The sequence below is a fragment of the Perca fluviatilis genome, chromosome 21 (genome assembly GCF_010015445.1).
Source record: "Perca fluviatilis chromosome 21, GENO_Pfluv_1.0, whole genome shotgun sequence".
Taxonomy (NCBI): domain Eukaryota; kingdom Metazoa; phylum Chordata; class Actinopteri; order Perciformes; family Percidae; genus Perca; species Perca fluviatilis.
Genome location: NC_053132.1, coordinates 17,106,859 through 17,132,382, shown reverse-complemented (window position 1 = coordinate 17,132,382; position 25,524 = coordinate 17,106,859). Strand labels below are relative to the sequence as shown.

Below are 25,524 nucleotides of genomic sequence, written 5' to 3'. Positions count from 1 at the left end.
CTATTAACATTTTAATTCAGGATCTATGTGGCAAATTCTACAAATGCATTAATAAGCTACAAGTTGGCATTGATATGTAATAACTTTCACTTTAAACATATTCCTGCAATGATAGAATGTTACTGGTATGCCTGTCCTACTGCACTACAGACAATTAAGGCATTCCTGATTACATTTTAAGAAGCTTGTGTCTTTTTATAACATACAGTATTCATATCTTGAACTGCATGCTGTAGAATTTGGGAAAATATGACCCTCAAAAACGGTGACTTATGGGACAACTTCCATAAAAGAATTGCTAATAAAGTTTGATTATTGACATATTTGTGTACAGAATGAATCAGAAAATTAGATACTAATTCCCACATGAGGTTTTTCTCATGGTCTGAAGTTGGGCCTACAAAGCTCTACAGCTTTCTTTTGCAGGAGTACACTGCAGAAATACTGCTTTATGATGTACAAAATAATTTGAATGTTTATCTTATATGCTATATTTCTATTAAATGAGTGAATTCTAGCTCAAGGTGCATCTACAAAGGCAACATGGACTAGTTGCAAGTAAAATGTCTGTCAGTTAGTTTGTCTCTAATATGCATACACGCTGTATAAATAATCAGGTGTTTGATTGGCCTGCGAGTGCGCGTGAGTGCGTGGCGCGCGCGTAAATCACAGAGATGCGGAGAATGCTGAGAGAATGTTTCTTTAAGACCCATTACCTTCCAATCCGACAGAGGGGGAGTCTGTGGTAAGGTGGCGTATCGTCTCTCTCCGCGTGCCCCCTCCTCGCCGTTTACATGTGGAAAAAGAGAGAAAGAAAAAAAAGAAAAAAGCACATAGCTACAGAAAGGTTTACTCCGGTTTTGGATGAGGGGCACGGACACCGAGGCACGATCCGCGGTGATGGACCTAAGGAATATTTAACATCAAACATGGACAATACAGGCTCCCCGCGATGACTGTGGTAAGGATGCAACTTCACACCGCCCCATTGCAACCCAGTTTCCATTATGAGGGAGAATAATACCCATTGGAAGACGCGGAAGAGAAATATGCATGCACTAATGTAATGATAAATGCTTGTGTGTGTGATACCTAACATTGTGTTGTGAAGGATTGGGGGGTGTAGCCTATATGTATTTGTGTGTGTGTGTGTGTGTGAGAGAGAGAGAGAGAGAGAGAGAGAGAGAGAGAGAGAGAGAGAGAGAGAGAGAGAAAGGGGAGGGAGGGGGTACTATATGAATAGAGGCAAATAGGCAAATATTAGAGAGACTATGCAACGCTCGGCGCCTATGTCAGTGTCAGGCATTGACAGGTGTGTTGGCACAGCACGATTTATTTAGGGCGCACTTGCTCGCTCCCGTTTGCATACAGTTAGGTGAGGTGATTGCTAAAAAGAGAGAGAGAAAAAGATTGAAGAGAGAGAGAGAGAGAGAGAGAGAGAGAGAGAGAGAGAGAAATACGATACCACTGTATATTGGCCTACTATGTGTTGCTTGTAATTAATCATGGCTATAAGCGCTTTGCCGTTGGGAGCTTTGTAGTCAACCCTCCTAGCTCGTCTCACTGCTGTCACTGGGTGTATGGACTTGCTTATAATTCTATAATGTCTGGAGAGGGCAGGCCCATTACTGAAAATGTGCGATGTGCATTTTTGGGCCATCCTCCTGACGTGATGCTTTCCACAGTCTCAGTCGATCTCTAAAGAAGAGATTCATCTTCCTCCTGTTCGCTCGAATGCATTTTAACCAATAGAAGAGCAAATATAGAGCTCCACTAGCCTACTAAGCTTTTTCACTATAAGAATGTAGATATATGCGCGTGCGTGCTCGTGCGCGCTCGTGCGCCTAGCATCGAATGGTCTTTCCTCCATACATACAGAAATGGAGGTAGCCATAGCACAGACCTGCCATCTGGAGAGCCTCGTCATTTCCCCATTAGCCCAGTGTGCAGTGTGGATGCCAGCGCAAATAAAAGCGCGTTAGTCCCGATCCTGGTGCTTTCATTCCCTCTGCCCAGTTGCCGACAATCACTTATCGATTCCAATTATGCGTTTCATGGCGGGGGGGGGGGGTCGCTATGTGCTCTGCTTTTTTATTGAAATGCAAAGTATGCATCCGGCATGCAAGCATTCTTTCGCTGGGAAGGTGCTTTAACGTGTAACAGGATGTAAAAACCGATCGCAGAGACCCTCTTTCTTTATTTCTAATTGTCGGCGGCTCTGGGAGCCTGCAAACCCATCTCCCCGCCCCAGTGTCTGCTCTCTCTCTTACAAACAAACACAAGGCTATGGCATTTTCCCTTTTCCCATTTTTCGGAGGCAGAGAATATTTAGTAACATGATACTCAGCCTAATTGGGGGCCTTGTCCTAATTGGTTATGTAGCAAGCAAATACTGTAAAGGCAGTCTGTCTTCTCCAGGGTAGGCAGCTATATAAGCAGGATTTAGTGTGACTGTGTAGGATGATGATGGTGATGATGGTAATGAGGGCAATCATAATATGAAAACACCCACATGTGCACACACACAGACACTAAACACACACACACACACACACACACACACACACACTCCAGTGTGGTGACACTGTGACACAAGCTTACCCATTACACCAATGAATATAATGCAGCTGCTTGATAATGTAGATCTACAGTAGCTCTACATTGTAGAAACATGTTATCACCTGCCTGTTGTTTTCAAGCTGCCTCTCTGCCAGTCCCTATGCTCATTTCACTGATTTCTATGGCAGGAAGAATGAGGAGGAAAGGTCTCAATAATTCTCATAAAGCTGCAATGTTATGGCATGATAACTAGTGTCATTTTGATGCATTAGACCCAGTGACCTCACAGCTGACACTTCAGTCAAAACTGCAGGCTGCACAGTTATGTTTTGCCTGTACTGAATCAGGACACAAATGAATGCTTCTGTTTTTCTAGCACAGAATACAGTGAACTATTACTGTACAACAGTCTGCTGTAATTACTTTACCTTGTTTTCTGTTGCCCCTGCTGAGTTAATGAAGAGCTGCCGGTAATGACGATGAGTAATTATCCCAAGATGAGTTGTTGAAAGTTTTTCTTGCAGGCCACCCTGTACTTTAGCAGGAGAGGTATTTCAGGTGTTTCAAGGTCTATCTCAAATTCATTTCAGGAGGATATTTTGGGTAGTTTGGATAAAAAAAGTAGCTGTCAGAAGCTGTTGTAGTCTTTGTTCTACAACAACAACCCTCAGTAAAAAGCCTGAACAAGCATCAGAGGTACTTGGCATAGTTTGATCAACCCTTTTTTAAAGAGGCAAAAAAGTGACACGTTTAGAGTCATCCATTCAGGGCAGTAGTGCCATCGGCAGTTGTGTCCCTCCACAAATGTATTTTTCCATATAAAAAGTTATAGATCCAGATAAGTGTCTTTGGTCTTTGTAAAAGTAGGCTAAATATTAGCAGGTTATCGCTAATTTGAATGCTGCATCTGGGTTAAACTCTGACATATGATGATGCAGTACTGTAGGCATTTACAGTGTGGCAGAGCCTTTAGTGTGGCAGTTGGAAGCATTCCTTAAATCGGAACTCTTAAACTATATTTTAAGGAAATCCAGTCAATGCCAGTTCATTCTTGCATCAGTGATTATCCATTAGGGGAGCGGGGAAGGAAGGACGTTTTTTTAGTGGGACATACAATGAGCTTGCCAAGTACTCTAGCCAGCTCACCAGCATGATGAGCTAATTTAGAGCTGTATCAGGCCTCCAATTACCAGCAAGCAGTCCCCATTTTGGTTCTGGACGTCCATATATTAATAATAAGACCAATGGCAAGACCTGTTTTCACTGCTGCTGAGGCCTGTGTGCTAACTAAGTTTGATTCACAAAATGGATAATTTTGGTAGGACAAAGACATTTTGTATTGCACTTCCCAGTCTCACTGATGTACAGAAGCCTGTATGGGGCACTAAATCAGTCCACACCACTTAAAAGTATAAAGGCCAGTGCAAGCCCCTGAGTATTGTAGACTAGACATTGAAGAATATGGTAGGAAAGAAGAGAGGGACATGATGCACTATAATAATGCTGATTGCCTGAATCCATACCGTTTTGGCCCACAGTTTGCAGCATGCGACAGAGGCCTTATCAAGTTAGAAATGTAGGTTATAATATGCATGCAATTTACAACAAAACTAATTTAAGGAAGCTTAATATCATACAATATATTTGAATCACAGTCACACACTTAGTTTGTTAGAAAAACTGAGAATGAGAACAAATTTAAAATATGATCTTGCTTTAATTATTAAGATTAGCATTTTAACATTTTCAGTGGTGCTAAAGTCACTCTGATCTGACCGAGATCACAGTGACTGATGCCTTAGAGCAACAGTTTATCATTTTGGGAAGTATGCTTTTTCACTTTCTTGCCATAACTTAGATGAGAAGATCAATACTACTTTCATATATGTCCGTTAAACATACTGTAAAGCTACAGCCAGCTGTGGATTAGATTATTTTAGCATTAAAACTGAAAAAAATAACAAAAACGGATTAAACAGGTGATGATAGGCACATTTTGTTTACCTTTGGTCTTATATTTAACGGACAGACACAAAAGTGGTCTTGATTTCTTGCTAACTCTCAGCAAGAAAGCAAATTGTAAACTGAGAGTGTATATTCTTTAACACAGAATGTCATGCGGCATATACATTGAACTGTAATAGTTTCCTTTTTCTCTCTCTATGCTACTCAAATCTTTTATTTCATTCAATGTAACCTGAGATTCTAGAGGTTCACAGTGGATGTATAAGCATAGATTCAGAATTCAGAATTTATTGGAGTTGTCGTCACATTAGTATGTACTAAGTCAACATATTCTTTATTTTGTCAGAAATGCTAATTGCAAACCATCAGTTGTCTGATGACTCTCAGCCACTCTCAAAGTACCAGCTCACTCTTGCAATATCCTTTCTCATTTGTTATAGTGAAGTTTACTGAGGGGGATCTAATGCCATGCCTGCTCTTTTTTTCAGCTCTAGCCCCTGGTGCTGTGAGGAGCTCTGCCTCGTGGACACAATTTAGGAGCATCAGCCCTCTTTTATCCCTTATTTCCCCATAACCCCTTCCCTTCCTCACCCTCCGCCAATCCCAGCCACCCACAGAATGGCTTACCCGTAGATACTCCTTCCTCTTGCATATGTAACACACAGGAACACATGAGCATTCTGATCACATACCATGCAGGTTGGGACTTTATGGGAAGACAAGTGAGCAAAGACGTACAGAGAAAAAACATAAAGGCAATAAACAGAAAAATATGCAGACCAAAGGAATGATATTTTTGGAAAACTGAAGATGTAAAGATTTATATTTTGTACATCAAACATTTAGTACAATCTTATAAAAAGGCACAGACATTTTGCATGCACAATCCCCATTTAGTTTTCTTAATAAACTTGACACACACGCCACAATCTCATGATGATGTGCGAGGTGATGCCCACCATTTCTGAGGATGGGCGAAGTGGGACTGGTGGGGGCCCTTCCTCACCTGCCGGGGCAGGAGTCGGAGGAACCGGAGGTGTGATCGGAGGTGCAGGCTTCAGTGGGAGGGAGGCCAGAAGCGGAGGAGACGAAGGAGGCAGCACGGGGAACCTGGAGTCGTTAATGGTCAACATGCTGACAGAGAGGGAGAGGCTGCTGGAGAACCTGAGGGAGACACAGGATTGCCTGGGAACGGCTCAGCTCCGCCTCCGCGAGCTCGGCCACGAAAAGGAGTCACTTCAGAGGCAGTTGTCAATCGCTCTGCCACAGGTACAACTGCGTGTATTTACAATCTGTGCATATGTGTAAGGAATGTGTGAGGAATCAGCCTTGTTTGGAAGTGAAAGTCTGTGTTTTGGCTGATAGAAGTACGTTGAACACTCCACCGTGTGAGGTAACATTGTTTATCCTCTGTGCTATCAGTGTCTAGTTATGTACGAGTGTGTTTTTCATGGTGAATCGAGCTCATGAGAGAGTAATCCTTTGCAGTGACAATTCATGCAGAGAAAGTGGATGTTAAATACTTCCCCCTCTGCATCTTCAGAGTTTTCCTCACTAATGTTGTTTCTAGTAATTCAGAGGGTTCATGTTCCTATCATCTTCTGGCTGTTTAGTCTAAGTTGCATCTGCAATTTTCCTCTTGTTGTGTAATCAGGTCTTGTTATGTTTGTTGGTCATGTTGCTAGTGGATGATTAGTGATGCTGGAAGCTAATATGTTAATGGATTCAACTTAAGTTAAATGAATACTTGATTGTCACACTGACAAATTGACACATCCCAAACTCTGTTTGTGCAAACTGTGTTTACAGTATGTATAGTTTGCTGTCACATTTTACTGTCTTGTCAGCGCTATATGTGAGGTCCCTTTATATTTTCGTCAGCTTCTAAAATGTTTGAAATGTGTCAGCACAAATTGACCAAATACAGTTCACTCAGATTCCTTGTGCACATTTTGCGCTTTTTCATAAATGTCGTCTTAGATTCGACTGATCCATTAAAACAATATCAAGAGATATTGTCATTATTTCAAGTCAGAAATGTATTTTTTACTGAGTTTTAAGATCTAATTTTGATTAAAATGTGAAAGGAGACAGAAAATGACTAGATCATTTCAAACTTGCACTGAACATGGAGCATGTTGAGTCAGCAGAGCTACTCTCAATATCATATCATATAACCAATCATTACCACGTGTTGTTTTCTTGTTACAAGAAGTGGATACACTCTTTAAAAAACCTGTGAAATCAAGTACAATACAATTTAGTATGTTGCTCTCCAATTTCTCCTGAAATATTGGTACAAATTTACAAGATAATGACAAAACAACACCCCGACTAACATTTCATTATCACGTCTGGAGCTAAAACAACTAGTTGATTAATCAACAAGATGGTTGACAGAAAAATTGTCAGCAACTATTTTTGAAGTTATTTTCAAGCAAAAACACAACACATTCCACAGTTCTAGCTTTTGAGTTGCGTGTATTTGCTGCATTTTCTTGTCTTATGCGATAGTAAATAATAGTAAAATATAGTAGAAAGAAAGATAGTAAAATATCTTTGTGCTTTTGGAGTGTTGGTTCCAACAAAACAAGTCATTTGAAGCTGTTAACTTAGACTTTGACTAATGTTTGACATTCTAATCATTAGTTTCAGCCCTAAATATCACTCAGATGCTATTTCAACAAACAATTAAACATTATAAACTCTATAATGTTAGTATTTGTCAAATGGCTACATTACTGAATTGCAGTTGAATGAACAGGTGTTTATGATATTGTGTACAAAACTTGCAAATCGTTATCAATTTGAAGATAACACATACCAGTCAAAAGCATTGAAAATTTGTTACAACTCAGTACATTATAGAGCAGGGCTGCAGATTCATTGAAATTAATAGAGGCCTATATAGATAGACTGAGATGAAATAAAAAAGAAACAATAAGTAAACAAGGTAAGCCAACTGAGAAGCTGACCCCTATCCAAACAAGAAACAATCCCATAAGGCCAAGAGCCAATGGACCCACTGTGTCACCATCTGTATAGACCTCTTTCTGTCTTTTTTCTCCTCCATCCTTCACGCAAACAGATCAATTTCATGTGTCTACTTTCAACTGTTTTTGAATCTCAAAGCAGGTAATCCTGACTGTAAACATCTGCACATCATTTTCACTCTGATGAACAGCAATTATAAGATGAAGGATTTGAAGGTGTTTTATGGAGACATAAAGGAATCACTGACCATGGATTCTTTTTGTTTAGGAAAATCATGTAAGATACGCTCTCCTGTTTGCACTCCGTTTTAAGCATTATGCAGGAGTTGCAAATGTATTCCCAGCGGTGTTGTAAATGACTATCGACGCTGTGTATTTGGGGGTCTTTCTTGTGCATCCCAGTGCGGAGCCATTGTGTAACAGTGTGATGTAATCCATCCATGAATGCAAGTTCACAGAGGAGGATGAGCGAGAGAGAGAGAGAGAGAGAGAGAGAGAGAGAGAGAGAGAGGTGGTAGGAACTGTGTCAGTGATTTACATGATTGTTATGAAGGTTTACATCATGTATGTCTTGCTACATTCCTGGTCTCAGGTGTTCCACACTGTGTTTCTGGAGGGCTTTGGTTATGGTTTTTAGTGCTATGTGTCCAGTTATATGTGCTGCGAGCAGCCAACTCTATTTCATTTTCAGAGTCGCTAGATTTGTCTGGCTTGAATTATTATTAGTTCCTTAAACTCTTATCGCAGCTCAAGCGGCTGAGCAGAGACCATTTCCATTAAACTATTAAAACCATACATTTAAACAGTTTGTTTTCTTTGCCCCTGAACGCAGCTTGTTGTTCCACAGGAGTTTGCTGTGTTGACTAAAGAGCTGAACGTTTGCCGGGAGCAGCTTCTGGAGAGGGAGGAGGAGATTGCTGAGCTCAAGGCGGAGAGAAACAACACACGTGTAAGATGTTTAGCGGCCATTTTGCTTATTAGCACTGTAACAGCCTCTGTGTTATCTTCCTCACCTATTGTGGGTGTGTGGGTGTGACACTCTTTCATTTGCTTCTGGGTCATTTTCCTCCTTCTCTTCCTCTTTCTCCTCCACATTTTCTCTTTGTGGCTCCTTTTTGGGTCTGTATCTGCTCCTTATCTCTCCCACTCACTCCATGTTCCTTTCTGCTACCTGGTGCTCTTCTCTCCACCTAATTCCATCTCATTGTCACTCTTAAAACCCTTCACTCCTCTGCATCTTCTCTGAACCTTCCATGTCTCCATCCCTGTACTTCAAACTCCCTTACTTACCTCTCTCCGTTCACCTCTTTGCATTCTTCTGCCACCTCCCTGTCTCTTTCCCCTTCAACCCACTCACTCACACTTTAGTTGTTGCTGGAACACCTGGAGTGCCTGGTGTCTCGCCATGAGCGCAGTCTTAGGATGACGGTGGTGAAAAGACAAGCTCAGTCCCCGGCAGGGGTCTCCAGTGAGGTGGAGGTCCTTAAGGCCCTCAAGTCTCTGTTTGAGCACCACAAGGCTTTGGATGAGAAGGTGGGTCAAACTGTTGTCTTTTGTATTGTAGAAAAGGCCTGCATTTATCAAACTGCTGAAAGTGAAATTTTGAAAATCCTTACTTTTACTTCTGACACACAAACTTAAAGTAGTTATGATCAATATGTTTGTATTAACAACAGATTTAATGTTTTCGGGCACAGGCAGCTGCTCTCAGTGAAAAAGCGCTAAAAACTGACTCTATGCTAAGTTAGCTGACCTATCACCAAATGGCAGACAGACAAATTAGGAGCTAGCTGGTGAACATAGTGGAGCATTTAACAGCTAAAGAGCCAGATATTTCCCTAAGGACTTGGTAAAGACCAAAAAAAGAGCCAAAAGGAGAGTGAATATTGGACTTACATTCATCAGTTGACCAGAAACAAAATGTTAAATTCATGCTAATGTTGCTCTGTATCTGCTGGATGTATAAATAGGCTGTTTGCTAACATGTTAGCTATATTAGCTTATAAGGTGATACAGCATGTCAGTATTGTGTTGTTTCTTTTCTTGTTCCCGCTGCCCCAAAGTTGCCAAAAAAATTTGGATATTGCAGGTTTAAGAAAAAGCTATTGATAAAATTTATTTTGACTTAGAAATATTATTAAATGTAAGAGAGCTCCAAATGAGTCTGTAGCCTGTTAGCGTATTAGCAGGGCTGGACTATGTATTTGTGCATTTACTCAAGTGCTGTAGGCCACTTAAGTTCAATATTGACATAGCCTAGTTTACCCAATAACCTATTTACTTACTTACTTACTTAAAGGTCCCATGGCATGAAAATGTTACTTTATGAGTTTTTTAACATTAATATGCGTTCCCCCAGCCTGCCTATGGTCCCCCAGTGGCTAGAAATGGCATAGGTGTAAACTGAGCCCTGGGTATCCTGCTTTGCCTTTGAGAAAATAAAAGCTCAGATGGGCCGATCTGGAATCTTACCTCCCCTTTCTCTGCTTTGCCCCCCCCCCCTCCTCAATAGCTACAGACACAGAAATGGCACATACTAAGGAAAGCTCATTGTGGGACTGGCTCTAGTGGCTGTAATTCTGCACCAAGGCTGAATTTCGGGAAAGAGACTTCAGATACAGTATTAGTGTACCACTAAGGTCTATATAAAAGCATCCAAAGAGCACCATGTCATGGGACCTTTAATGCTACTTTATAGCCTATTTCTACACCATTACATTTAATATATTTCAAATATTGTACTTTTTAATCAACTACATTTATTTGATACTTATAGTTACTAGTTACTCATGGTGAAGTAATAATATATAGTATAAATAAATGATAGTATCAGAATAGGATAATTTAGCTCACAAGATGCAGTAGTTGCTTTCTCATAAAGGGTACATCCTTGCATCTCATTTGCTATTCTTGCTCTGAGCATTCATATGATCATGTGCTGCTCTAAAATGTTCCTCCCACATTATTTTTTTACTCTTACTGAAGAAGTTGCCACTGGTGTGGGGGTCTTGAATGGCATTGCAGTGCACAGAAATACCTGTTGCACCTTTTGTCAAAAACTTCTGTAGTGATGTCATTGTTTTGGCCTCTTATGAACTGTTTGATTGGCTCTATCGCCTTGTAACTTGCTCTTTCTATCGAGCTTATCAGAAAGGTCAAGAAGATGTAGTTACTTTAGGAAAGTGAAAGACCAAATCCTTTTAAGCAATACAAATGCAGCTTGAATCCTAATTTGTAAACGCCATGATGGTCATTGCATACCCCACAGGTTCGAGAGAGGCTCCGTGTGGCCCTCGAGAGGGTGTCTGTGTTAGAGGACCAACTTGCAGCATCTTCTCAAGAGGTAAAGTCCAATGCGAATGATTTTTTTGTGTCTTAAGGATGCTTTAGCTTGGTGTGTACAAAGAACGTTTATTTATATTGTCTGTGTGTCCATTTTGTCTCCCTCTTTCCAGGTAATCTCTTTAAGAGACCAAATTAAAAGACGTCAACAAGGGGTGGACGGCGGGAAAGATGTAAGGGAGGGTTTTATGCATGTTGGTTCCAGTTGTTTTTGTGTATGTGTTAACATCCAGAACGTCTGTAGAAAAGTAGATATTTGGGTACCATGGTGTGTCAGTGTGATTTTAACTCTAGGTCTTACCTCATCTACATGTCATTTATTTCAGCTACAACCTCATCTGATTAACTGGTTTCTTCATCACTCTCATTTTGTTTTTCTATATTGTCATCATTCCAGCGACTACCCAATGGTCCCTCCACTGGCCTAGAAGATAGCGAGCTGGAGAGACAGCGAGAAGGAGAGATAGAGCGGCAGAGAGCTGAACTCTCCCAGCTGAGGGAGAGGTTGGCCCTCATGTGCCGGCAAGTAAGTGTGTGTTTCTGTTTATCTGTCATGGTGAGGACAAATATGACATTTGTGCAAAGTGGGGACATCTTCAATTCTTTAAATGGATATTTCAGTGTTTGCATGCGGTATCAGGGTTAAATTTGAAATCTAAGCTGAAATGTTCTAGTTAATATATAGTTATTAAATCCATCTGTGTGATGGAGTGTAATAAAACACTGACAGCGCATCTACTCAGTGCACAACAGTGCATTTACTCTGATAGGAAGCGTTCTCATACTTTGCAATTGAGAAATAGTTTGCTGGGTAACACCTGTCCAGTTGACAGGGCTTTAACCTCATCACTTCAATAAATGCTGTGTTTGTAATCATGTAAGCTTAATGGATTTTTCACTTTGTACCAACAACACTGAGATACAGTAAAACAAATTCACAAATTGACTTTAGATCATCATCTTTGCTGTAGTCAGAAAATGCCAATTGTTAAAGGAGTAGTTCAACATTTTGGGATCCACAACGTCTAATTATACTTTGGCTTTTGTTCAGAGCCAGGCTAGCTGTGTCCCCCTGTTTCCAGTCTTCATGCTAAGTTTAACTAACTGGCTGCTGGCTGCAGCTTCATATTTACTGTATGGACATGAGAGTGGTATTGATCTTCTCATATAAATCTCAGCATAAAGCAAATAAGCGCATTTACCAAAATGTCAAACTATAAGGTGAGGGTTTGGTGAGAACTGAAGACTAGATCAAGTCAATAAGGGTCTCCACAAGTATAGAAATACAAGTGTATGTGCACATTTGTACTGTAACTGCATTTGTTTTATTAATTAAGTTGATGTAATGAACACTTACTTTTATAATAAATTCCATTAGTGTACTCCAGTAAGAAGAGCCAAAGATATAGGTGTATCCTAAGGAGGGGATCTATGTTCGGTATGTCTACTGGTCTCCCTCTTCCCTCTTGTGGCCAGTTAGACTATTGCAGTTGCTTCGAAAAGCCACAATTATACTGTATAGTGTACAATAAAACGACATTTGAATTTTGATCATAGACATACTTTATGTACCACTGTCCAATCACTGTCAGACATGTGTAATGGGTTTTAGTATTTAGGTGAAGATACCTAACTTGGGCTGTCTAGTCACAGGATGAAAGGATTTAAGAGAAAACTGAAGAGAAGCACATTCTATCTGTAGTTTACTGCGTGTTGTGTTTAATGCGTCAGACTCTCAGCATACAGACATGTGTAATGAATCACTTGTAGTGTCTACTTACACTTGGTGCTGTGGCAGTTAACACTGACTCACGTAGGTTCAATCTGTGTCATCTTGTGTCCCTTTGCGGTGTCACGTCAGGTTGGGGAAATAGAGGAACAGCTTGCGGCCGCCAGGAGGGAGGTGACGAAGTCGGAGGAGGCCAATCAGAAGCTCCAAAGGGAAGTGAAAGAGGTATGTAGGGCCAATCTGTCTCTTCTCGGCCAAGACCCTGAGCTCCCTACGATTCCCGGGACTCCATGTATATTTGAACACAATGGGCATATGTTGGAGAAGTACTAATATGCATTATTTTGAAAGGGTATTGAGATGGATATTATGTAAGAGAATGTTCTCCTCCTGTTACTCTTGCCATTAGTTATGACATAAATCTGTAATAGGAAGTGTTATCTCATGTATATCATGAAATCCTTATCTGCACATCATCTTTTTTCATGATACATTTTTGCTTCCTCTAGGCCCTTTGCCAAAGGGAGGACATGGAGGAAAGGATTACAACACTAGAACGCAGGTAACCTTTGCTGTGTTTGAGGAATCTATTCTATATCTATTAGGGATCAGAGTTTAATACATCAGCTGTAAAGAACATAGCAGAAGGACCATATGTTTAACCTGTCGGCTGAAAATGTGTTGCAAAGGTGTCCTGACACCTCTTTATACAGCCTAAGGATGTTTTACATAAGAACATTTGCATTACATTCGGGGAGGGAAAGTGGCACACAGTGGCACACAGTTTGTTTTTATTATTATATTAACTGATGCAAAATATAATGGCCCAAAGGTACTTTTCCTTTGAAAATATACAACAATTCTAAATTCTAACTACTTCCAATGTCGGCAATGAACATATAAAGTCAATAAATAATGTTAAATAATAAATTTCAATGAATATTCAATACATAATCTCAATAAATAATGTTAGGTCAATAAATAATAATGTGGATAATGGGATTATGTCTATCTCTACTACAAGAGCACCGTTTTTTACTGCATTATCCTTATATGATGATCTGTTTGAGCGTCTTTTTAGAAGAATTAACTGTAAATAAAAACAGCTATATTATTTTTTTATCCGAAAATGCAGAGGAGTCTGCCGTGACTAGAGTCTGGAGGCTTACTCACAAGCTGCATACACCCCCAACAACCTCCACCAAGAAGGGTCGGGCAGCTTCTATGTTGCAAAGGGGCAAAAAAAGTCTGCAATTCACTTGCTAATGTTTTCAAAACCTAAATGCTGTGAGCATACAGTACAGTGTTGTATAAAGTACTAGAAAGCAATACTTGAGTAAAAGTACAAGTAGCGTACTAGAAAAAGACTTTGGTAGAAGTGAAAATTACCTTTTTGAATATTACATAAGTAAAAGTCTTAAAGTATCTGATATATACTGTACTTAAGTATCAAAAGTAATTTTCTGATATTTAATGTACTTAAGTATTTGAAGGAAAAGTAAAAGTTTTTTTTTTTAAAGCAAGCGGTTAGAACTTTTATTGTGAACTTTATTGTGGCTTTCTTATAGTAAAGCATAAAGCATATTCAGGGTTCCCATATCTTCTTAATCTCACTCATCAAATCAAAATCACATTCTGTTCTCAGACTTTTCTTAAGTTCAAAGAACAAACAGCAGATTTTTAGAGCTGACATCAATGTACAGAAACATTTCTTGCAAATACGGCCACGGGTGTATGATGTTATCTTCACCACTACCCTGTTCACAGAGTTCACCACTATCGTCGGGGTGGTCATCTACGATAACGGGAGGTCCTCCAGTAGGTGCTCGTGCTTCCGTAGCGCTTTCAGTGATGCGTCCTCCTCCTCCTTTAGCAACAAACAAGCTGAAATAGATGTACGAGCGCGCGAGCGTGCATAATGCAATCTAGGAGCTGTGATTCGCCAAACCTCCTTCATTGCAGTCACACACATTTCTTCTAATTTAATTTTTAGTAACGAGTAACGAAGATGCTTAGTGGAAATATAACGGAGTAAAAGTATACATTTTTATCTAGGAAATGTAGTGGAGTAAAAGTGAAAATTGACATCAATTTAAATAGCGAAGTAAAGTACAGATACGTGAAATTTCTACTTAAGTACAGTAACGAAGTATTTGTACTCCGTTACATTACAACACTGATACAGTAATAAATTAAGGCAACTCAGATGAGCATTTTAACACTTTTGATCAACTCAGTGCCTCTCCATCTGGATTTTGGCAGTTTGACAGTAAGAGGACGTGATGTGGTGGTACTTGGAATGGATCAATTGCCAGTGGAAATTACACCTTTGCATATAATCACAAATATCATGTTATGTTGGCCGAGAACTTCAGCTCTAATCATTGGTGTATTGGTGTTAAATGCAGGTACCTCAGCGCCCAGAGGGAGGCGACTTCTCTCCATGATATCAAAGACAAGCTGGAAAATGAGCTGGCCAGCAAGGAATCACTGCACAGACAGGTAAGAAATGGCTCAAATAATACAGTATCCAACTACAGTCAGTAAAAATGTAAAAATGTATCTTGTATGCGAGTGCCATTATCTCTGACAATTATATTAGGTGCAAGACTCATTTTTGAACTGATATTCAAGCACACATACTGCACGTTTTTGTCTGTGTTTCCAGAGTGAAGAGAAGAACAGACAGCTACAGGAACGTCTAGATGAAGCCAAGCAGAAGCTGCAGCAGACCCTACAGAGGGCAGAGACACTGCCTGAGATCGAGGCCCAGCTTGCCCAAAGGGTTGCTGCTCTCAACAAGGTACTTTGAGTCAGACGCAATACCTTCTAAGCTATACCCGACTGACCAGACAACCTGCCAGTTCTGGTAGTTACATTTAAAGGTTTGGTTGTTTTATAGTTGCGTTAACACTGTATGTATGCTTTCATAGATTCTATCAGTTGATCAAAGAATCAGATAATCATGTGCCTCAGATTCAGGCTTGTAGGAGAATCTGAAAATTAAGTTTACTCTAATTTAGGCGGAGGAGCGGCATGGAAACTTTGAGGAGCGACTACGGCAAATGGAAGCTCAACTCGAGGAGAAGAACCAAGAGCTGCAGAGGGTAAAATCTTATTTTTCTGCTTGGCTACATTTCCTATTTTAAGCAAATTTGAAGTTTGTTTTCCACTTTTTTTCTATCTTGAGCACCTCTCTTATGGCTGTTTCATTTTAGGCGAGGCAGAGGGAGAAGATGAATGACGAACACAACAAACGCCTCTCAGATACAGTGGACAAGCTTCTGTCTGAGTCCAATGAGAGACTGCAGCTCCACCTCAAAGAGAGGATGGCGGCACTAGAGGAGAAGGTAACGAGAAGACTAATTAGTGGCGCAGAATATTTTGTGATATAAAGGAAAATAAGAAAAAGTGTTTATTCCTTCTTCTGCTCTGCTAGAATGCTCTTTCAGAGGAACTGTCCAATATGAAGAAAATCCAGGATGATCTTATAGCTAATAAGGTATTCACTTTTTCAGCAGTGTTATCAGTTTATTCTCGTGTTCTGTGTGTGAGAGGTCAAGGGGATTTATCATCTGGTGCATGATCCAACTTTCAACAGCACTGTTTTTGCAGAATATTCTCGTCTACACTTTTGTTAAGGATGTTGACCTTTAATTCTTAAATATCAAAATCTTCCCAAGAATTCCACTCATCCCAACAAACAAGAGACGTGATGTTTAACAAATATTTCTTCATTGGGTTGTTTCCTCTGTGCTTTAGGGGGGGGGGGGCTGGGGGGGGGGGGGGCCCACAGCCCGCGGGGGGCGGGGGGCGCGGGGGGCGCCCCCCTTTTTTTTTTTTGTGGAACCCCCCATAAAAATTTAATAAAATTTATTTATAAAATATGTCCTACATTTTGTAAATGCCCGAATAAAAACAAAGTCTCCCAAGGGATACAATATGTACACAGCCCTTTCTGAGCACACATATGTGTTTACTCGCTTGTTTAGTTGTAATGTACTTCCACTAAAATTATTCCTACTGTACCTAGAGGGTGTTGTTTTGGCCAACAAGTATGCAAATGACATATATATTCTTTATTCATATGGATATAACTCTTTTAATGCATTTCTTTCTCAACATAGGGCGGGCAGCGTGAGCTCACTTCCCTCCACCCTTTTTCGACGATCTCTTCCAGGGAGCTCCTCGGAGCTGCGGTACCCCCAGGGTGGGGGCTCACTCCCGTCCGGCTACAGCAACTCCTCTAGTGGGGTGGTGGTCAGGCGCACACACCGAGGCCGGTGGGGGCCACCTAGAGACGATAGTAACAAGGTATTGATCTCACACTAAGACAATAATGATGATGATAATGATGATATAATTTGTTATTAGGATGATCATTTTTCTGCGTTTTTCCCTTTTTCCAGTATGGAGAGTGGGACAGCGGCACTATGCTCGGTCACGGGTTTGAGGGTGGGGAGGGAGGCTGCTCTGACGACGAGGACGACAGGGAGACTCTGTTTGGATCGGAGCTGCTCTCTCCCAGCGGACAGACAGATGTACAGACTTTAGCCATCATGCTACAGGAGCAACTGGAGGCCATCAATAAAGAGATAAAGTGAGTTTTATGTCTATTCAGTTTGCCTTTTATGAGACTAATTTGAGATCCTAATGCCATTTGAGCAACCAATATTTTAGCTTACATTCAAAAATATGTGTGCTTTCTAAAAACATGACTCCTATCATCTCCTCTCAGGCTGATTCAGGAGGAAAAGGAGAGCACAGAGCTGAGGGCAGAAGAGATTGAGAGCAGAGTCAGCAGCGTGGCCCTTGATGCCCCACCTCTTCCAGCCTCCTCGCTGGGAGGACGGGACAGCGTTGGCAGGGGTTACATGACTCCCTCAATCACCTCCTCCACATTGGCGTCTCCCTCACCACCCAGTTCTGGACATTCCACCCCCCGCCTGCCACATTCCCCTGCCAGGGAGACTGACAGACAGGTACTGTGTTGAAGTTGTGATATAGCCTAAGCTACAAATGTGCTTTAAATGAGGAGAATTTAAGAAGACACTGTAAATTCACCCAACTCTTTCCACCCTGCAGAATAGCAAAGATGGTGAAGAATGCAGAGCACTTGCCCTGATTGACTCCACCCCTCCTCCTGTCCCTCGAGCCCTACGATTGGACCGAATGACACACACTCACCCCGGGGCAGGCCTCGATGACCTCCGTGAATTTCGCAGGTACTGTCATTAAGGTTTACTCATAAATACTTTATTTGGCTAATAAGCTAGCCCTCAGATACGTTTATTGTCTGTGTTGATGTCACTTCCTGTTTTTCCTTTCTCTGTCCTTAGTCTCTCTGCTGACGGTTCCACCACTGCTAGCCAGGATTCCCTCCACAAAGCCAGCAAAAAGAAAAGCATTAAGTCATCTATCGGTCGTCTCTTTGGCAAAAAGGAAAAGGGGAGGATCGGTGCACCTGGGCGGGAATCTGCCTCACTGGGTCTGTGAACAGATTGGAAACTAACACCATTTTTTATCCAACTGACAAATATATCTGTTTACAGTAAGAGAATCATCATCATTGATGCTAATACATAAAATAATTTTTTTTTTTATTAACCTTTGACCCTTCCAGCCTCCACACCCTCTGATGACCTGGGTTCAGCTGACCCCTTAGGCCTGGCTAAACTTGGGACGGGAACAGTTGAAAAAGACCGCCGCAGCAAAAAGAAGTGAGATCCTTCATCTTTCCACGCGCTTCTCACGTTATTCACACATTTTTTTAACCCTCCTGTAGTCAGGTGCTGGTTGGTAGAGAATGACACTAACCACTAACCAGACCTGGGCATGTTTTCCCTGGTGCCAATCATTTAATAAGATATACCCTTGTGGTGCTGCAAAGTGCAAATATCATGGAATTTAACATCTCAAGTTCAGTGTGATTTTCTATTTATAAAGGAGACAGTGGTAAAGTGATTGAAATGTATCTTTGCTAAATGTCTATTTTCCATTCTCCTTGCCAGGCATGACCTGTTAGAGGAAGCCTGTCGTCAGGGTCTGCCTTTCGCCTCATGGGATGGCCCGACTGTTGTTACATGGCTTGAGGTACCTCATGACACCCTGTCACTAATGAGTTTATATATATATATATATATATATATATATATATATATATATATATTACACATTACCGGTCAAAAGTTTGGGGTCACTTAGACATTTTCATTCCACTCCATTATAGACAGAATACCAGCTGAGATCAGTTGCATTGTTTTTTTTAACCAGGGCAGCAGTTTTCAGATTATGTGCTTACATAATTGCAAAAGGGTTCTCCAATGTTTTCTCAGTTAGCCTTTTAAAATGATATCAGATTAGTAAACATAATGTGCCTTTGGAACATTGGATGAATGGTTGCTGATAATGGGCAATGTAGATATTGCATTAAAGATCAACCACTTCTTTCTACAACAGTCGACAACCCTGTTGCAATTATCTAAGCACATAATGTAATCTGAAAACTGCTGCCCTGATTAAAAAAACAATGCACCTGATCTCAGTTGGTATTCTGTCTGTAATGGAGTGGAATGGAAATTTCTACGTGACCCCAAACTTTTGACCGGTGGTGTATAAATAAATAAATATATATATATATATATATATATATATATATATATATATATATACATATAAATATTTTCAGTGTCCTCATTAGGATAAATCTAAGGGGTTGGGGTTACTTTTAATAATAATAATAATAATAATAATAATAGGGTCGTGTTAGGGCTACACAGTCTGTATGCAACAAATACAAAAGTGACACTTAAACATTTTTGTCTCGAGTATCATCATTCCAAGTGTTGGCGTTTACAATCTTCTCTCTGTTCTTCCAGCTGTGGGTAGGGATGCCAGCATGGTATGTGGCAGCGTGCCGTGCCAACGTGAAGAGCGGCGCCATTATGGCTAATCTGTCGGACACAGAGATCCAGAGGGAGATCGGCATCAGCAACCCTCTACACCGCCTCAAACTCCGCCTAGCCATCCAGGAAATGGTCTCCCTCACTAGTCCGTCTGCACCTGCAAGCACCCGCTCTGTAAGGCTCAGTAAAAAGAAAGCATGAGATGACTCTAAACATAAGTCACGTGTTCACACAGCTAGGACATTAACCAATCCACACACCCATGTCGAGGAAGAAGACTGATGTTGCATTTGTTTACTCTCATTACAGTCAACCAGTAATATTTGGATGACACATGCCGAGATGGAGTCTCTCACTGCTGCTACCAAGCCAGTAAGAATATTACATTTCATATCAAATCTAAAGAGAATTCAATATTTTAGCATATTGATTTATTTTATGTTTATAGATCTTGGTCTCAGACAGTTCTGATACAAACACTTTTACAGTATTTTCTGTATTTAGGCATGTAATATAATGAATTGTTTATATGACCAAAGGTCTCACATTGATAAGTTTTTTTCTTTTTCTTTGTCTCTGATTAGGCATGTTTGGCTACACCTTCCCCTTACTATTCCCTCGAAATCTGTTTTGATGTAGTGTTTTTCCAACTAATTCTCACTCACTAACAAAACTTTTCCTCCCTTTGCCTTCCCTCTCTTCTTCTCCATTCTGTCCTGACTTTGATTCACCATAACACACACACAAACACACACAAACACACTCCCTCACCCCCTGGTGATCTTTCCCTCTCTTTGCAACTCTCTGTCCCTTTTCTCTTGCGTTTCTTCTCTGCCTAAAACACAAGGAGCAGAAGGAGTTCAGCTGGGACCAGGTGAGTTTTTGGCAGTATACAAGTGATCATCACAATGTGCTGTATTAATTTAAGGCTTAACATACAAATATAAAGATTTAATAGTTTTTAACCTCAAACATAACTTATTGAGTACTGAACACTATTTATTTATTTTCCTTACACTGATGCAAACTGGCAACTCGTGTGTGACTCATGTAAACTATTAATTATGAAGAGCCAAGGGTTGCACACTTCAGCTGAACCTGTTTTCTGTCAGTTAAAGGTAAAACTGTCCTTCATCAGATGGTTTGAGATATAATGAAAACCAGATGGGACAACTGAGCGAAAATTACCAAAATTTGAATTATAAGACTTATAAGACTTCTTCAGCAGTAACATTGTGTTCCCGCAAAACCTTAGTATTAAATTGGAAATGCTAACCCAAAAGTTGCTTTATAGCAACTTTAGAGTCACCAGTCAGTGGAAAATTATCCTCTTTTTAGCTAAACCACTTTAATGCACCAGGAAGTCCCTAAAATTGACTCCACGTAAGTGGTCAATGTAAATTTAAAGTGAAGTTCTTAATAATATGTATTTCCGGTCCAGATACGCTAAAGCCCTTTTCCAGTTGGTAAGTGGTTAAACAGTCAATATAAAGCTGTGTCTTCAAACCTACTTAAAATTAAAAACCTAGCTAAAATGAGAAAAACTGTGTCAGGCTGAAGGAGGATTTTCCACAACCTGGCAAAAGTTGTTCTTAGTAAAGGTTTACCACTAATCTGTATAGCATTAGTAAATTATTTATTAATGATAAATTAATAAAGTCATTAGTGACAGCTCATAAAGCAAAGTAAAGGGTGCATTTTAGAAAGAGATACCAATCTATCATGACTCAAAATTCTAGTCTAACTCTTACTGAACTCAATATAGAAATCATGGACATCCCTGAATTCCCATGTTTCCTGTTACCTGTGACACCTCATTTGGCACAACTGAGGGATCTATTGCCTGATTGCTTGCTGCCTGCAGTGTATACAGTAAGGAGAGACAGCTGAAGACTTGGTGTTTTCTTGACTCTACTCATCCCCACCTCAACTCCATCCTCCAGATCCTGGCCTATGGAGACATGAACCACGAGTGGGTGGGAAACGAATGGCTGCCCAGCCTGGGTCTGCCCCAGTACCGCTCCTACTTCATGGAGTCACTGGTGGATGCCCGAATGCTTGATCACCTCACCAAGAAAGAACTGAGGGGCCAGCTGAAGATGGTGGACAGTTTCCACAGGTGTGAAAGTCATCCTTTCATACAAATTACCTCTCTACTTCTTCTTTGCACCCTCTTTTTAGGCGTGTATACCTGCCAGCTTCTGTAACAATTAGAGCAATGTGTCTTTCTCACTTACAGGGTGAGTCTTCACTATGGTATCATGTGCTTGAAGCGCTTGAACTATGATAGGAAGGAGCTGGAGAGGAGGAGGGATGAGAGTCAACACCATAACCTAGGTGAGGCCTGTCTTCTCTTCGAACATGATATCAGAGCACTTACAGAACTTATTGGTCTATAGTGAACTGGTGATAACTGCCTTTTTGTGTCCTTCTCCACAGATGTAATGGTGTGGTCCAATGAGCGAGTGATGTGTTGGGTGCAGGCTATCGGTCTGAAAGAATTTGCCGACAACCTTTTAGAAAGCGGGGTGCACGGGGCCCTCCTGGCGCTAGATGACACCTTTGACTACACTGACTTGGCCCTCCTCCTCCAGATACCCAATCAAAACACACAGGTACTCCACAGCACACCACCTTTATCGTCAACTTGTAGACACAGAGCACTTATCTCACAACTGTTGTCAGAAATTCTCATTGCCACACCTTCTGTTTGCCTAATGCCAAAATAATCCTAATCTTTAACTCTTAAATTATCTTAATTATGATCTTAAAACTATGTTTGTCTGTCTTTCGCAGGCGAGGCAGCTCCTAGAGAAGGAGTACAATGGTCTCATCTCCATGGGAACAGAGAGGAGGCCAGATGAGGTAGGACTAAGCCGACTGTCAGTAAAAAAATCAATCAAAATAATCACTCCTACCAGGAGACAGGCATGTGTGTTGATTGTAACCGGTTTGTAACCATCCAAACCTTTCAATGTTTGCCCTTTGTTTAACATGTGTCATTACAGGATAATTTCCTAGAGTGGTAAAATAGCAGACTGAACTATTTCTCTTCCTTTTAAAGAGAGCCTTTATGGCATCAGTGCATGTAACACTGCTGGCAAATTGTTGGCATGCCAGAGTGCTTCAGCTGTGTTTACACCAACCCTAATTGCTTAGTTACAGCTTGTAGGACTAAAAACTGTGCAACTGTTGTATATTGTCACAACAAAACCTGCTTTGTCAAATACTACTTTGTTAAACCGCACTAATGCATAATGAATAAGACCCTGAAATAGATATCCTTGCTGTTATTTTTAATCACTGGTGTTATTTCATTGTCTCTACAGGACGGCACAAAAACATTTACACGGTCACCATCATGGAGGAAGATGTTCCGAGAGAAGGACCTCCGTGGCGTGACCTCTGACTCCTCGGAAACATTACCTGCCAACTTCCGTGCCTCCGCCATCTCGACCCCCTCCGTCACCCTGAGAAAAGTTCAGAGCGAAGGTGAGGAGACGCAGCTCACAGCGGCTGAATGAACATGAAAGCAGCACTGCCTGGATCAGGCATTACACAGGGGTTTCTTCCTGTTTAAACATTTAAGAAAAAAGCAGCGTGCATTAATGCAGAAATGTTAAACCAATGATACTGTTTATACTCACAAACTAAGTCAAATTTACCTAAAGTAAAATATGATATACAGAAACACAGCAGAAGATGACACTGCATGTACATTTGTGTTGCTATAGGCCGATTTTATTTGTTTATTTACACTTCACACAGGTGAAAATAGTGACTAAGGTGGTCATTGAAATATGGAGATTTGGCAGCCATTTGATTGGTCAGAGGTCTCCAAAGCCAAGGTCAAAAGCGTTTGATGAGTTTAAGAGCTGATATTGTGACGTAGTAATAAAATGAGACCAAAAGAACAAAAAAGAGAATGGGAGTCGCTCCAGTGGTGACTCACACTCGCACTTATCAACCAACCTTATAGGGTTAGGTCATTTACCTTCCAATAACCATTTTTCAAAGAATGTGTTTTTCACTTCCTTTCTTCCAGGCTGCTATAGTAGTTTCACTCAGTACTTGAATCCAGCATTTAGAGCTTAAAAAATTGTGATATGTAAATTATCAACATAAACATGTTCTGGTTGTGTTATCATAGTCTGGTAAGAGTTGACAGCAGACATTTTTGAAGACGTTCTTGTCGGTGAATTGTATGATGCTCCAGCATCAGACGTTCCAACCATATCGGATCCACAAACAGTGTTAAAAAAAATTAAACCCTAAACAGAAACAGCACACAAACATCAGTATTGTGAAAGGGATAGTGTGGATTTGGAGCTATTTTTTGTCTTTCAGCAATGTTATGTTTTGATGTTGAAACACTCATTACACATTAGATATAAGGAAATACAGGAACATTTTTACATATTTTCCCATGCCCACTGAACAACAGTTCTCTCTCCCCCCAGGATTTCAAATTTTTCAGGTCCAAATGTAGAGGAGCATTATTTATATTTGGCCTTTCAGAAGCAAATACCAACACTATTCCCCACAATAGTAAGAACTAAAGAAGCCCCTTGGATTAATGGCAAATATCTAGAATCAAAACCACAGTTAATTGATTTTGATTCAGTTTTCAAGTTAGTGGCTTTTTGAATCCTCTGTTTGTTCCTTTAAAATCCGAACAGAAAACCTACTAAACACAGTTTTATTTTGTGTGTTTCAGTATGAACCACTGCACTGATTTAGGTCTGTTTGTCTCATAGTTTCATTTACTAATTCCCTTCTTCTCTGCCAGTAGGTCCGAGAGGAGAGTCAGGCTCCGTGAGAACATATTCCTGCTAAAAGATAAGCACACCAGGTGAGAAAAAGCAACCTCACTGACGATTGTATCTGTAGCTAAAAATAGCTTGTGTGAACGCCAAATCAAACGTCTCATCTCAGCAGGAGCTTTCACGGTTGTGTGTTTTTTCCATTTTGTAGAACCCCACCTCTATCCTAGCCCAAGGGGAAAAAAACACATTTTTGAAGAAAAAAACCTATGGAAAAATGGACACTAGAAGATGACCAACATCATTTGAGCAAGATGTCTTGAAGAATCAAGACACTGAGTGAATGATTTCTGAAAAGATGAGAAAATGAGTGAATATCTGTTTATCCATCTCTCTCTCTCTCTCTTTCTCTCTCTCTCTCTCTCTCACCCCATCTTGATCCATAGTTGTGGCATGATGCTGTTTGATTCTGTAGAAAGTGGCCTGTAGAAAGTGTCCATTGCCTATCGTGAATACATCTTCTGTTTTTGAGTGTGAGATGGCAGTATTGACACAATGAATTTATAGTTTTTAAAATTGGAACCTGCATTCCTGTTCAGATCAAGAGAACACTCATCCTTTCAGGTGATCTTACTATGATATAGAACATATTCTGGCTAGTAACATCACAATACAGTAGAGTTTGGGGACAGGGAGGTTCAAAGGAAGAATATGAGTGTACACCGAGGAAACGAAATGTATGTTCTTAAGCCATAACAGACATGAGATGCACAAATGTGAATAGGACAGACAATGAGACAATTAGCAAAGTGCTTTATGACAAAATCCTATTCAAAGTGGGGAAAAAAGAGTTAAGCATTTGTGTTAATATGCATGCCAAAATCAACCATTTTAGAGTGAACGTCATGATATCAATCATCTAAAGATGTGAAAGCTTGGGTCAGGACTTTGTAAAATGTGTGTATTTTATTTGTATCATTTTTTATGATAACTGCTAATGTATGTATGTATGTATGTATGTATGTATGTACAGTATGTACTGTATGTGTGTGTATTAAACTGTATGTTCATTTCATACTTAGTTTTAAGACTGACTGTAATTTGATTTTAGTTTGAAAAAGGAAATATGTTTTAAATTATGAACATTTAAGATATGCTACTTGTATGTGTACATTTTGAAAAAACAAATTGTGTTATGATTTACATTCATTATATTGGAGAGTAGTGATGATAATTGAATATAAGATGATAATGATTGTAAAAGCTGT

The 25,524-nt window shown here is 40.3% G+C and overlaps 1 protein-coding gene across 1 annotated transcript; it reads left to right on the top strand.

Moving 5' to 3' along the window:
* The first annotated feature begins 709 nt into the window (after positions 1-709).
* LOC120551128 (liprin-alpha-3-like) lies at positions 710-24,528 on the top strand. Its single transcript, XM_039788316.1, has 31 exons — positions 710-961; positions 5,013-5,793; positions 8,365-8,466; positions 8,886-9,050; positions 10,786-10,860; positions 10,973-11,032; positions 11,257-11,385; positions 12,721-12,813; positions 13,098-13,150; positions 14,997-15,090; positions 15,257-15,391; positions 15,612-15,695; positions 15,807-15,938; positions 16,028-16,134; positions 16,731-16,902; positions 16,998-17,188; positions 17,327-17,570; positions 17,674-17,813; positions 17,928-18,076; positions 18,212-18,308; positions 18,600-18,681; positions 19,467-19,667; positions 19,803-19,865; positions 20,341-20,367; positions 21,437-21,612; positions 21,733-21,830; positions 21,933-22,108; positions 22,290-22,358; positions 22,823-22,985; positions 24,283-24,345; positions 24,468-24,528. Exons 2-30 carry the CDS (start codon positions 5,458-5,460, stop codon positions 24,327-24,329), a joined length of 3,660 nt encoding a protein of 1,219 aa, XP_039644250.1. The 5' UTR covers positions 710-961; positions 5,013-5,457; the 3' UTR covers positions 24,330-24,345; positions 24,468-24,528.
* Positions 24,529-25,524: the final 996 nt, after the last annotated feature.